At 47.7% G+C, this 14,943-nt stretch overlaps 1 protein-coding gene across 5 annotated transcripts in view; it reads right to left on the bottom strand.

Moving 5' to 3' along the window:
* Nucleotides 1-6,329: 6,329 nt before the first annotated feature.
* Nucleotides 6,330-14,943, bottom strand: part of LOC101983921 — a 63,379-nt gene continuing 54,765 nt past the window's right edge. For all 5 annotated transcript variants that reach the window (XM_026787456.1, XM_026787455.1, XM_026787453.1 and 2 more), the window contains 4 exons: nucleotides 11,335-11,395; nucleotides 10,419-10,615; nucleotides 7,525-7,639; nucleotides 6,330-7,152 (listed from right to left, as the gene is read on the bottom strand). In XM_026787456.1, the coding sequence (XP_026643257.1) occupies nucleotides 7,102-7,152; nucleotides 7,525-7,639; nucleotides 10,419-10,615; nucleotides 11,335-11,395 (424 nt within the window). In that variant the 3' untranslated portion in view covers nucleotides 6,330-7,101. The remainder of the gene's footprint in view (nucleotides 7,153-7,524; nucleotides 7,640-10,418; nucleotides 10,616-11,334; nucleotides 11,396-14,943) is intronic.

Genomic DNA, 14,943 nt, shown 5'->3' with positions numbered 1-14,943 from the left:
AAGGAATTAGACCTGGAGAAGGCAAAGCTGATCCGCTTGACTGCTTGTTTGTTTGTTTGTTTGTTTGTTTGAACACTGGGCTAGCCTGAAACTCACTATGTAGACCAGGCTGGCCTTGAAGTGCCACTGCCTCCTGAATGCTACAATTAAAAGTATCTCCCATCATGCCCAATGACTTTTTCTTAAATTAAAAAAAAAAAGAGAGAGCCATGGTCTGTGCCACCCCCATGGAAACAGTTCCCAGGACATCTACCTACCACAAGGCTGCTGGTTTCTTTTTAATCACAACTGGTCCTTCAGCCCAGCTGACCTGAACCACAGAATCTTCATTCAAAATACCACATAATTAGCCTAAACAGAGAGGTCTTTGCATCCCTGTGAAACTGCACAAGCCAGTCGGCCATCACCTGCATCACTCCTGAGATCCGCTGCGGTCTGAGCACTCAGGGGTGTTTCTAGCCCAGAGTCCATACCACCATGATCCTCCCCAAAAAACATGGCCGTGTCTGTCACACGCAGCAATACCCCACTGGGTACCAATTTCTATCTCAGTTAGGGTTTCTATTGCGGATAAATCGCCAGGGCAGAAAGCTAGCTGGGAAGAGGGTTTATTTGACTGACAGCTGGTACTCTATCACCCAGTAGGTCAGTTCGGGAACTAACTTGGGGCAGGGACTGAAGTAGTGACCTTGGAGGAATTCTCTTTAGTGGCTTCTTCCTGCTCCTGCTTGCTTCTGCTCAGGCAGCCCAGGACCACCAGCCCCGGGTGGGCACCACCTCCCACATCAACCAGAGGAGATGCAGTATAGGTTCACCCACAGTCCAGTCTTATAGAAGCCTTTTCTCAGTGGAGGATCCCTCCCCCCAGATGACTCTAACTTGTGTCAAAAGTTGACAAAAAAAACTAAGAGCACATAGCCCAGACGAGGACCTCAGCAGGAAAATCTGCCTTCTCTCCTACTGATTGTTTATTCTTTGTGTGTGCGTGCACGTGCATGTGTGTGTGAGTGCGTGCGTGTTTGTGTGTGCACATGTGTGTGCACGTGCATGTGTGTGTGAGTGCGTGCGTGTGTTTGTGTGTGCACAAGTGTGTGTGCTTGCATGTGCGTGTGTGTGCGTGTGTGTGTGCGCGTGTGTGTGTGTGTGTGCGTGCATGCGTGCGTGCGTGTGTGTGTGTGCGTGTGTGTGCCTAGGTGCCTACAGAAGCCAGAGGCATCAGCTTTCCCTGGAGCTGGAGTTGCAGGCAGTTTTGAGCTGTCTGACATGGATGTTGGGAACTAGGAAAGCGGTGTGTGTATGCACACATGTGCAGAGGACAGCAGAGGACACTCTTTCTCCCTGGTGGACTCCAGCGATCAAGTCCAGATCATCAAACTTGGCATCAAGACCCTTTACCCACTGAGCTAGCTTGCCCTCCTCAATCACACAAATGGCGTAGGTACGGTGGCCTAAGACTTCATTTTTGAAAAAGAAAAAAAATGTAGTATTTTATGTGTGTGAGTGTTTCCCCTGAATATTGTTCTCGTGCCGCTTGCCTGCCTGGTGCCTGTAGAGGCCAGAAAAGGTCAACAGATCCCCTGGAACTGGATATACAGACAGCTTTGAGCTACCATGACGGTCTGGGTGTCCAGTACAGGTTCTCTGGGAGCGCAGTCATGGGGCAATCTCTCCAGTACCCCAAGATTTTATTTTTTAAAAAAATGCTTTTTATTTTTTATTTTACTTTCTTTTATTTCCAGTCATGGTGGTACACATGGCGGCACAGAGGAGGCTAAGTCTGGTATACATAACTAATTCCAACCAGACAGAGCTACATAATCAAACCCCTAATACACACACACATATATGTATATATGACATTACATGTTTTACATTACATGCACATGTGTGTGCAAGCATATATTTATGTGTGTGGGCACATGAGTTCTGCAGTGCTCACAAAGAGGTGGGAAGACAATTTATGGGAGTCAGTTCTCTCCTTCTGGCATGTGAACTCCAGAAATCAAACTCATGCCCCAGAGAAGGGCTTTGGATCTCCTAAAACTAAAGTTATGAGCTGCCATGTCGGTGCTGGGAATCAAACCCAGTCCTCTGGAACAGCAGCCGGTGTGGTGTTCTTAACCTCTGAGCCATCCAGTCCAGCCCTGTGGCTGCATCTTTGATCCAGTTTGGAAAGCTTTTCAGGATTCAGTCCCTGAGTTGATGACCACACAACAAATGGATAAAAGTTCACAGAGGGCACTGGGTCACCCTCCCAGTGAATCACAACAGTGCTCCAGCTAGGGACCCAGTTCTTCAGAAGCAGGGCTAGGCAAGCCCCCTGAAGTCAGGGCAGGATCAGCGCGGCTCGCCCATCCAGCTACCAGTCCTGTGTGTGGCTGCCACTCGGCATCTCAGGCTGGGCTGAAAGGTGAGTTTTCTGTTGTTGCTTTTAGATTATTTTTATTTAGTGTTTGAGTACTCTGCCTGCATGTATGTAAGTGTATCACATGTGCACTGCCCACAGAGGTCAGAAAAGGGCATCAGACCCCCTGGAACGGATGTCATGGATGGTTGTGAGCCATCATGTGGGTGCTGAGAATTTATCCTGGGCCCTTGACAAGAGAAACAAATGCTCTTAGTCACTGAGACTACCTGGCTCCAGCCCCAGTTACGAAACAGATGTTGGGACTTGAGAGATGTTTAAACATTAAAGTCTGTACAAATATTCCAAAATCTGAAAGACTCTGAAGTCTTAAACACTCCTGGTCACAAACATTCCAGCTAAGGGATCCTTGGCGTGCATAAGGAGGTCCGGTTAGTCTTCAGCCTTCTGAGGCCCTGCTGTGCGCACAAATCTCAGGGTTAGGATATAGTGCTAGCAGACGGCGCTTACTTAGACCGCTTCTTTTTCTTGCTCTCTGCGGATGAAGAAGGAAAGTGGCAGCCTGCCTTCCTTTCCTTCCATCCCTCTATTTCTCCTTCCTCCTGCCGCTCTGCCATGGTTCCTTCCTTCGGTCTTCCTTTCCCTCGGTATCACTAAGTTGATGAGGCTGATCTTGAACTCATGGGCTCAAAAGATTCTCCCATCTCAACTAACCTAAAAGCTGAGATATATTCATCCCCCCCCCTCTCTCTCTCACACACACACACACACATCTCTCATGAATATTCTTAGCATTAATGACATGGTAGCTATATTTAACATATTTGTCACCTGTGGAATGAAGGAACTCCATGACCTTCTTATTCAAGTATCTTTACCGGTTCTATTTGCTGGACTGGAGAGATGGCTCAGAGGTTCAGTGCTCTTGCAGAGGACCCAACTATGGTTCCCAACACCCAAACAGTCCCCAGTTCACAACCAATTGTAACTCCAGCACTAGGAGAATGGACACATCTGACCAATCACACACACACACACACACACACACACACACACACACAACAGTTAAATCTTCTTTTAAAATTCTGTTTACTGGGAGGAGAAATGTTTGCATAATTAAACACAGCTAAATCAGCTGGGTGTGTAGCACACACCTTTAATCCCAGCACTCAGGAGGCAGAGGCAGTGGAATCTTGAAAATCTGAAACAAAAACCAAATAAACAAAACCAAAATAAAACAGAGCTAAATTTTCTTGTAGTATTTAAACCATATAAGATGGGGCTGGAGAAATGGCTCAGAGGGTAAGAACACTGGTTGCTCCAGAGGACCCAGGTTCAACTCTCTGCCCTTCACGGCAGCTCACAAGTATCTGCAACTACAGTTCCAGGGGATCCAACACTCCCTTCTGGCCTCCTGGGGCACTGTGTGCAGGTGTACACAAACACCTATACACATGAAATAAAATGAAAGCAAAAACTTACAAAAGATGATAGCATTATACATTTTTCATCCTTGTGTGGGTCAAGCTTCTGGTATAGTTTCACAACGGAGTGGAGATGATGGGACCCTTGTGTTGTCCTCAAAGACAAGGCTGCACTACCTCGCTGTTACACGCACCATTGTTCACACAGGTGTAGTTAAACATTTGATTAGCTCAGGGACTCCCCCTCCTTTTTACGATTTGCTATTGTTTTTATTGGGAGAAGTAGTTACCAAGAAGAACATGCGGGTTTCGTTCTATGCTGCTTCCTCCTGACACACCCGCAGAATATGCCAGCGGAACCAATGTGCCAGACATCTTCTTACTTTCTTTGAGGGAGGCTTATAAGTGGTGGACTTGCCTTAGTTAATTGTTAAGTACTTGTTGTTTTGTTTTTTGAGACAGGGTTTCTGTGTAACCTAAGCTGTCCTGGAACACTTTGTGGGTCAGGCTGTCCTTGAACTCACAGAGATCCGTGCCTATGCCTCCCAAGTGCTGGAATTGAAGGTGCACACCACCACCACCTGACTCTACTTCTTGTTAAAAAGATTCTTTAAGAAACAATTAATAAATGGGACCTCCTGAAACTGAAAAGCTTCTGTAAAGTAAAGGACATGGTCAACAAGACAAAACTACACCCTACGGAATGGGGGAAAATTTTCACCAACCCCACATCAGACAGAGGTCTGATCTCCAAAATAGACAAAGAGCTCAAGAAATTGGTCATCAAAAGAACAAATAATCCAATAAAAAAATGGAGTACTGACCTAAATAGAGAACTCTCAACAGAGGAATCTAAAATGGCTGAAAGACACTTAAGGAAATGCTTAACATCCTTAGCTATCAGAGAAATGCAAATCAAAACAACTCTGAGATTCCATCTTACACCTGTAAGAATGGCCAAGATCAAAAAACAACTTATGCTGGAGAGGTTGTGGGGTAAAGAGCATACTCCCCCATTGCTGGTAGGAGTGCAAACTTTTACAACCCGTTATGTGGCAGTTTCTCAGAAAATTAGAAAACAACCTTCCTCAAGACCCAGCAATACCAGTTTTGGGTATCTACTCAAAGGATGCTCAATCATGCAACAAGGACATGTGCTCAACTATGTTCATAACAGCTTTGTTTGTCATAGCAGGAACCTGGAAACAACCTAAATGCCCCTCAACCGAAGAATGGATAAGGAAAATATGGTACATTTACACAATGGAGTACTACACAGCAGAAAAAAATAATGACATCTTGAAATTTGCAGGCAAATGGATGGAGCTAGAAAACATCATTTTGAGTGAGGTAACCTAGACCCAGAAAGACAAATACCATATATAGTCATTCATAAGTGGCTTTTAGAAATAAAGCAAAGAAAAACCAGCCTATAAATTCACAATCCCAGAGAACCTAGACAACAATGAAGACCCTAAGAGAGACATTCATGGATCTAATCTACATGGGAAATAGAAAAAGACAAGATCTCCTGAGTAAATTGGGAGCATGGGGACCATGGGAGAGGGTTGAAGGGAAGGGGGGAGGGAGGGAAGGTAGCAGAGAAAAATGTAGAGCTCAGTAAAAATCAATAAAAAATTGAGTTTAAGAAAAAGATTCTTGGGGGCTGGAGAGATGGCTCAGTGGTTAAGAGCACTTAACCACTCTTCCAAAGGTGCTGAGTTCAATTCCCGGCAACCACATGGTGGCTCACAACCATCTGTAATAAGGTCTGGTGCCCTGTTCTGGCCTGCAGATATACATACAGACAGAAAATTGTATACATAATAAATAAATATTAAAAAAAGAAAAGAAAAAGATTCTCTAAGATTCTACCTGCCATCCCCACTAGGGAGCTGCTCGCCTTTGGATGCTAATCCTCGGTGAGATCGGCCTCTTCCTTCGGCTCCTTTAAGGATCTCTACTGCCATTCTGAACTTAGACCAGGCTCATCTCGAACTCACAAAGATCCTCTTGCCTCTGCCTCCCAAGTGTGAGTGTAGGGATTAAAGGTGTGCATCTTATGCCTGGCTGAACTTTATTTTTTTTTTAGCTAGTTTTTTAAAAATCTTCTTTTCATATTTTTATGTGTGTGGGTGTTTTGCCTGCATGTACATCTGTGTACCATGTGCATACAGTGCCCACAGAAGCCAGAAGTGGGCCTCGGGTCCCCTGACACTGCCAGAGTCATAGACAACTGTGAACCACCATGTGAGTCCTGGGAATTGAGCCCAGATCTTCTGCTAGAGCAGAAGTGCTCTTAAACACTAGGCCATCTCTACATCCCTATTATTATTGTTATTATTATTATTATTAATTTGTTTTTTATTTTCTTAGTTATATTATTGTTATTAATATTATTGTTGTTGTTATTATTATTATTACTATTATCTTAATCTTGAAGTGCTGGGGATTGAACCCAGGAACTTGAGAATTCAAGTCAAGCCCTCTCCCACTGAGCCACATCCCCAGCTGGCGCCGTTGTTTGTGTTTTGTGTTTGTTATTCTTTGGACTCCTTAAATCTAAAGGTTGACATTTTTCCCCAGTTCTAGAAATACCTTTCTTTTCTGCTGTTGTACCTTCCTGTGCCTCTCCGTCATTGCTGCTGGACCTGGGATTAAACCCCATTGGCCTAAGAAGGCCAGCTGTTTGTCAGTGGTAGGCATCAGACCAAGTCTTTGGCCTATCCAGTTCCTGCATGCTGTCTTCAGGTGTGCCTAATCCAACCACGTGTTGGCTACTACCTTCATTGATTATATTTTTCTACCTTATAAAGCTAATTTCATCTCACCAAACGCCTTTGATCAATGGATCCTGCCTTTTTATGCTCACTCATAATTTAAAAGTTTTTTTTTAAAAAAAACTTAACGTCTTTGATCCATTTTCATGCCTCCTTATGCTCACTCATAATTTGAAAGTTTTTTTAAAAAAACTTATTTTTAAGAAAGAAAACAGGCATATTTTCCTTAAGGCACTGTGAACACAGCAGCAGGCAGAAGGACGCTGAGCCAGCGGAACTGAAGAGCCCCCAGTTTAAGTCCCATTCCTAAGTCTGCTCAGCAGGCTGGCAATGACTACTGTCCTGTCCGTGTTGGCCGTCCCCATCATCTGAATTCATGGCTCTGGGCTCTGTATGGTGACGTCACCTTTATAAAGAAAGAACGATCCGTGCCAGGTGTCTCATGTCAGGGATTTACATCTTTACTGGATGTCAGCCTCGTTGCTTATCATCATGTTTGGATTTTCTTTACATCTAGTAACCGTATAAAATCTTATTCTTCGTCCACATAGTTCACCCAGTATCGCCGTGCGGTCTTAGCCTCCTACAGTGAATGAAAGAATAAAGGAACACATACTGGCATGGCCTCTGTCGCTGCTCACAAAATAGATGCACGCTGAGTGCTGTACCAGGCACTGACTGTCTTAGCCCAGAGTTGTGTGCTCCAACTCCAGGGAGTTAGAAAACTCTTCATCCCCTCCAGTGCCCGCCGTTACCCGACATCTCCCATACTTCGTCTCTGGGCTGCAGGCCCATCTAGTCTCCAGCCCGGAAATCTCAGAAATCTCACACTTGCCGGCCTCCTGCTCTGCCCCACCTCCCGGTCCTCCTCCAGCTCCTGCTCTCATCTGTCCTTTGATCTCCTGGAGAGCCACAGCCTCCACCCCGCACAGGCAGAGAGCAAACAGGAGCCTACCACCACAGGATGGGTCTGGATCACGTGTTCCAGGGTCAGGGGTGCTGTCGGCCTGGGGTGGGTGGTTATCCCGGCAGGAGCAAGTTTGCCCCTCACATGATCTGAAAGCTTGCTCCTAAAGGACAGAGAGGAGACTCTCTTACAGACGGCATTCAGACTGCTTCTCTGCGTGCACTCCAATGGTGCTGACACCAGGGCAGGACTTCTTCCTGCAAATACAACTTTTCCACTTCGTTCATCTCCATGACGTTAACCTTTTTTGGATCATAGACTTCCTCAATGTAATTTAAAATGTTTTTGTTGTTTTTCAAGACAGTGTTTCTCTATGTAACATTTATTTATTTATTTGTTATTTTAGGTGTGTGTTCTGCCTGCATGTATACCTGCAGGCCAGAAGAGGGCACCAGATCCCACTATAGCAGGTTATGAGCCACCATGTGGTTGCTGGGGATTGAACCCAGGTCCTCTGAAAGAGCAGTCAGTGCATGTCTGTGTGTGTATGTGTCTGATATATGTTTGTTGATGTGTGTGTGTATCTGTATATATGTCTGCATATGTGTCTATGTTTGTCTCATGTGTTTGTATCTGGGTCTCTTTGTGACTGTGTGTGTGTGTGCATGTATGTGTCTGTGTGAACATCTGTGCATGTGTGTATTGTGTTTGTGTGTGTGCATGTGTGTCTCTGTGTGTCTTATATGTCTGGGTCTCTTCATGACTGTATGTATCTATGTGAATATCTGTGTATGTGTATCTGTGTGTGTGTGTGTGTGTGTGTGTCTGTGTGTGAAAATATCAAGTGTCCTGGAACTTGCATGAAAATGCATAGAAACTAGAGAAGAATTTTCCCTGCCATCTGTGTTGGCTTTAACTTAACACCACTTTGTACAGGTGGCATCTGGGGATCTTCTAGAGCCTGTAACCTGAGGATGACTCATTAGCAAATCCAGGCCCCTGAGTCAGATGACTCTGCTCCCGCCTTTCCTCAGCCATGGTGCTACAAAGGAGCCCATGAGAGTGGTATCTGCATCACTTTGGAGGGCAGGAATCAGGTAGCTCCAGACTGGACAGGAGCACTGGCCTCACCCATCAGCACTCACATTGTACCAGGGTCTTGGCAGCATCCAAGGCTCTCCTGGGCTGTCTGAAATCATAAAGCCAGAAAGCTACATTGATTTTTTAAATATTTATTTTTTTATTTATTATGTATACAATATTCTGTCTGTATGCCTGAAGGCCAGAAGAGGGTGCCAGACCTCTTTACAGATGGTTGCCATGTGGTTGCTGGGAACTAAACTCAGGACCTTTGGAAGAGCAAGCAATGCTCTTAACCACTGAGCCATCTCTCCAGCCCTACATTGATTTTTTTAGACTTATTATATGTATATGAATGTTTTGTCTGCTGTGTGTGCACCATGTGCGTGCTTAGTGTCCTCAGAGGTCAGAACATGGCTGGCGTCTGATCCTCTGGAACAGGGGTTATGGATAACTGTGAGTGTTGGGAGTTAAACTTGGTTCATCTGCAATAAGTGCTCTTAACCAGTGAACCATCTCTCCAGCCCTGGCAGGCTGCTTCGTAAGGATGGGAGGGTGAATGACGGCTTCATTCTACAGTACAAGGTGCTTTGCTGAAAATGTCAACTCGCTTCGTTGCACTCAATCTAGAAGAATTCCAAACAGAAAAACGGACATTTATTACCTAAGAGACAGACACCTGAAGGGAATTCTGATGGAAGGCTTTACCAAGTCTCACCAAGCTGGAGTGCAATCAAAAGTGGCTGTCCACAGCATCACAGGCATCAGAGGGCATCAGAGGGCATCAGGGGCTGAATGGAGACTGGACTTCTTGTTAGAGATAGGCTCACCAACACAAGAAGCATTGGTCAGACAGCGTTCACTCAATGAATAGCCCTAAGCCTGAAGCTCTGTGTGATTTGCTGTCTTACGCAAGTGTCCACACCTAGGAAGATCTAACCCAGCGTGACCATCTAGGGCCGGCTAGCAGCAGCCTTCCATTTCCCTCTTATGAAATGATTGTCAGGGGGGTGAGACAGTGGGTATGGACTAGGTGATCATAAATGGACAGGACATCCCAAGAGCTGGTGCCCAGGAGAAATGTGACAGAGAGTACCCTGCTCACGTCACTTGGCTGAGTCCAGCAGCAGCCCAAGAAGCAGGTGCCGTCGTGTACAGGGAACAAGATGATGAAACACTCTGAGCTCCACTGAGGTCACGGAAGGGAGGTTAGCTGGGCCCACCTGTGTCAATACGCAGTACCCGCCATGTCACCAAGTCTCACAGTGGGGAGCAGGGAGTAAGGAGCCCATACAGAAGATAATCTGTAGGCTTAGGGTAGAGCCCCCATGGTACAGCGTTTGTCTGACATGCACAAGAGCCTAGGTTCAACCTCCAGCATTTAAAAATATTTTAAATAAAATAAAACTAAAAGAACTCCACAAGCGTGTCCCACAGGAGCTCAGCACCCTCTGACTCATGGGATGATGGAGTTTGAAGGGAACAGAGGTAGACACCTGCTCCACCCAGGGGCCTTAGGAAGGACTGTGAAGAAAGTGGTCTGGGATTGGCTGAGACCCAAGGGGGATCCTGGGGGTGAAATCCCAATTACTTCTCTGTTTTCACCCTTCCACTGCCAAAGTCTTCCAACGCCGCGGTATAATTCTGTTGTTAAAGGTGAGTTGCTTCTAACCTATTTAGTGTGTGTGTGTGTGCACGCGTGCACCCGTACATGTGAAAGTCAGAGGGAAACGTGTAGGACCTGGTTCTCTTCTTCCACTGCGTGGGCCCCAGAGATCTCAGGTGGCCAAACTCGGCAACCAGCCCCTCTCTGCCAGCTGAGCCATCTCACTGGCCCTGTCCTCAGGGCTTTGATAACTCACATGCCACACAGGGTCACTTGCTGTCTTCCTGTCTTCAAGCGGGAGCCTCTCTGCGGACTTTCTGGGCTGTGGGACTTGAGGAATCGGAGAGCAGGTGGTGCTTGAAGTTGCTGGCCAGGGACCGGGGGTTCCTCCACCCCCATTTCTCTGGGTGGAGCATCTACCTGTGTGTGCCTGCTTGGGACCATGTAATCCAGCTCGGGAAGGAAGGAACATTGTCATTTTGTGAAATGGGTTATAGATCAGAATCGGGGGCAGAGAGCAACGAGCATGAAGGTATCTACTCATATTTTAAATTTAAATGTCACTGCCCAAACTGTGCCACCTTAGAAAATCCTCCCTTGGCGCCCGGAACTACCGCTGGGGTCCCCCTGCAGGCCTGCTCTGTCACCGTTCCTCCGGTCACTGCCTCATACCCAGTGTCATGAGGGAAGGAGCAGAGGAAGGTGGGGTGGTTTGGGCTTTGTCCTACTTTTACGTTGGACGGTAATTTTCTTTTGAGACAGAGTCCTCAGGGAGCCCAGGCTGGCCTCAAACTCACTGCCTAGCAAGAAATGACTCGGAACTCTCAATTTTCCTGCCCTGACCTCTCAAGTGCTAAGATTACAGGTATGTGCCACCATGGCCTGTGTATGTGATGCTGGGGTTTGAGCTCAAGGTTTCCTGTAGGCTAGGCAAACACTTGGCTAACTCAGCTATCTCTCCAGCCCCAGACTGAAAACTTTACTTTACCTTTTTGTCCCTGGCCACCACCACCTAAGGTCCCAATTTGAACCCCAGTTCAATGAGAATGGACTGGATCTTGCAGCCAGGAGACGGTGCACATCCCTTCCCAGGTCCCTCTGCACCTCCCAAGTCTACGTCCCAGCAAGACAAAATGCCTTTGGTGCTATCTCTAGGCCCACAAGACACTGACCAGGCTTCTCGCCCTGTGCTCGGCGAGCAGGTCCTCAAAGCGGCCGTCTCTCTCCAGCAGTCTGCCCGGATGGCACCAAACAGAGAAAAGCAAACACAGAAGAAGCTGTCAGGCCCAGCACCCTTTGAGTACACAAGGCTGCAGCCACAGGCCCTCCGTGTCCTCACGCTGGACACCTTCAGCTGGGTCATCCTGCAGGAGGCCACAGGGACGGGACAGCTCTCACACAGTGCGGGTAGGCCAGACAAGTGGTATGACTTTCAGAGGAAACTCTTACCAAGTGTACAAAATAAAGCTTGGCCTAGAAATGGGCCTGCTCTCAGAGAGCCTGTAGCTGAAGGAGCTCACTGTGCTGGAGGGAAGCCTCCTGGAACAGGCTTGTGGGACAGTGCCCTCTGAAGGCTGGTTCACTGTATTCTTGAATGAGCCTACTAGCTTCCCTGAGCCTCGTTTCGGCTCTGCAGCTAGGGTTGAGGGCTGCCGGCCCTCATGAAGATGCTCGCACTTACGTGTGCCCTGCATACACTTTTCATCATGAAGGTGCACCGGGCACTCGATGGACCTCACCTGTGTGCTGAGCACAGGTGCTTGGGACACTGTGTGTCTGTGTGCACGTGCACGTGTGCATGTGTATGCATGTGTGTATGAGTGTGTGTGCATGTGTGTATATGTGTGTGTATGAATGTGTGCATGTATATGCCTGTGTGTGTGTACGTGTGCATGAGTGTATGCATGTGTATGCATGTGTGTATGAGTGTGTGTGCATGTGTGTATATATGTGTGTATGTGTGTGTGCATGAGTGTATGCATGTGTGTGCATGTGTGTATATGTAGGTGTGTGAGTGTAAACACATGCGTGTTGAGCACACATGTGTGTGTATACATGTGTGTACACATATGCATGGTAGAAAATTTCCTTAATATCTTCAGTTAGCCCCCCAAAACAGTAGACTGTGAATAAACTGTGGCCCTGTCCCAGGTTAAAGTATAAATGGCATAATTGCGTAGCCTCAGGATCACCCTTCAAGTAACAGTCTCCCTGGGGGCTCTTACTGGTTCTCACAACAGGTCTTATAAGCTGGCCTGGCACTAGCTATGTAGACCAGGCCGGCCTCAAACTCATAGAGCCTGTTTCTGCCTCTAGAGTGCTGAGTTTAATGGCCTGTCTGTCCCTCTGCCAGGCCCTGGGGCTGTGTTTGAGGTCATAGGCTCTAGAACCAATAAACAACCACACTGTGTTCCCTGAGTGAGGAGTGAGGTGATAAATAAGGCCCTGTGGATGCTTCTCCTGGCGTGCCCAGAATGTCTGAGGCAAAGGAGTGGGCCACCCACACCCAAGGGACTCAGCTGAGTTCACACAACAGCTGGGGGTCACCAGAGAGCAAAGGCAAGCCAGTCTGGGCTGGATTCTACTGCACTAGGACAGAGCAGGTGACGTTTGTCTTTGTAGGCAGGACACAGCAAACAGTCTTTTATCGGCCCAAACAGCTGTTTGACAAACTGCTTTCCCTGGAGAAGCCGGCCTGTGGGAGGATGTTCACTAATTAGGACCCTGGGTGGTTCCTTTGAGTCTCTGAGGGAACCCCAACAGCTGGAGAATGCTACTCAAGGAAGGGTTGCGTGCTCGGTGTGAGCCAGGGGTGGGTGAGAGAAGGCTCTCAGACAAGGCCTCCTAGAGAGGTGTGGCTGAAGCCCGTCTCCGAGGGTGGCCATCTCCCATTTCCCGGGGAGAAGACCAGGGAGGAAGAGCAGAGTGATTTCCTGGAGGCAGGCCCAGGGACAGAACAGATCTTCTGCAAAGTAAGCTGTGTGCGCCACCGACAGCAGCTTCCTACAAGGTTTTCCCTCAGCGGGGTACCCCGAGTCACCTCCATTTTCGGGAACCACTGGTCTTTATGCCACTGTGTGTTCAGTGGTTGTGCACGCCTTTGATCCCAGCACTCTGGAGGCAGAGGCAGGCGGATCTCTGAGTTCTGGGCCAGCCTGGTCTACAGAGTGAGTAGACAGGAATCCACAGAGAAACCCTGTCTCAGAAACGTTTCAGATAAAAGAAAGAAAATGGAGGATTTTTGAAAGCTTAGCCTTCTGTCTTTACCCTAAAACTTGAAGCTTTTGCTACTTACTAAATAAAGAAATAAAAGTAATTTACCCTGCCAGGTTGTGTAAATTAAATACTGCTAAAGGCTGTACATACAGTTCAATGCCCTTGAAGGAGCCTTTCACCCACTGCACAGTGGTCCCTGAAGTGACCGCCTGTCCTTGGCCCTTGTGTGTGTGGCCGGCTCTACCACCTGGATCTGCTGTGTTTCTATCACTACATGAATTGGCTTCATCCAGACAAAGAGAATGTTCTAAAGGGGCTGAAAGAAATTCTGCGGGAAAGGACAGCAGTGGGCAGGGCCATGATGCCCAGTGCTGCGGGGCTGGGGCTCCCATGGAAGGAGCTTTAGAGGTGGGCCTTGTTGCATCCTCGGCCCAGACAGGCACCCATTGCCATTTCCCCCCTTCCAGCTGATTAAAGGGGACCAGCGAACAACTTACTCCTTAAATTGCAACAACAAAGGCTTGCCCTCTCTATTCAATCAAAACAACTGGGCTGCCCAATTCAGATGCTAACAGCAGGGCCAGAATTGGTCCCTAAATGAGGGACACACTCCCCTGACACCACCCACCACCCTGCAAATGACCAACAAGCCACTTCTTTGCCGCCAGAATTCTCCCAGGTGTATGTTCTGTTAAATGTATAGGAAACACCCTAGTGGTGGGAGAATAGAGTTCCCAGAGGTGGGGGTAGGGGCATGCCTCCACCCACACAAGCCTCTGCCGGAAAAGAACTTGGTCTCCTGTAGAACCTCCTCCCATGTTGTGGCTTTGGGATGTTTTGACAGACTGGATGCATCTTTTGAATACCTTGAGAATGACCACTGTCCCAGTTTCTGGAAGGCCTCTCGTGGGTGGACTCTGAGTGGAGAGCCTGGCTGGTTTCTCGGCTCTCTAGGACCCAACTCCCTATCTGTTAGGACACAGCACAGACTGGACCCTCTGCCTGCTTGTTCTCTCTGCCTTGAGCTCACAGGGCAGGCCAGAGTCAGATGGTCCAAGTTCAACTCCTAGGTGGCAACCTCAGGCCAGGTCCTGGACCCATACACTGGGGGCCACTGTGTCTTTCATCAGTTTTGGGGATGAGGAGGAGTGAGGCCAATGCCCACATCATCTCCATGCTGTTGCAGAAAAGGACATACAACACATGCAGAGACTGTTTTGCCATCATTACACTGGTATACATACATACACACACATGCACACACACATACATACACACACATACATACACACGCGCGCACACACATACACACACGTACATACACACATACACTTACACCTGCCTTGTCTGTCAGCTTACAAACTATGTCCATTTTGATCTCACACATCCCCACCCCACTAAGCAGCATGGTCACTAGGGAATGGGACACGCTGAGGCCATGGTGGCTCCCAGGGAAGTCTGCTAACATCCTACTCATTGCTGGAGCGGGAACAAGACTCAAGCTCACACCAAGGAGCTTCAGTGGCCCAGTCCTGGGCGGGAGCTCCTTCATGGCCTCACAGGGT

This window comes from Microtus ochrogaster, linkage group LG9, assembly GCF_000317375.1.
Source record: "Microtus ochrogaster isolate Prairie Vole_2 linkage group LG9, MicOch1.0, whole genome shotgun sequence".
NCBI classification, from domain to species: Eukaryota; Metazoa; Chordata; class Mammalia; order Rodentia; family Cricetidae; genus Microtus; species Microtus ochrogaster.
The sequence above is the reverse complement of the archived record's forward strand: the minus strand, read 5'-3'. Positions and strand labels throughout refer to the sequence as shown.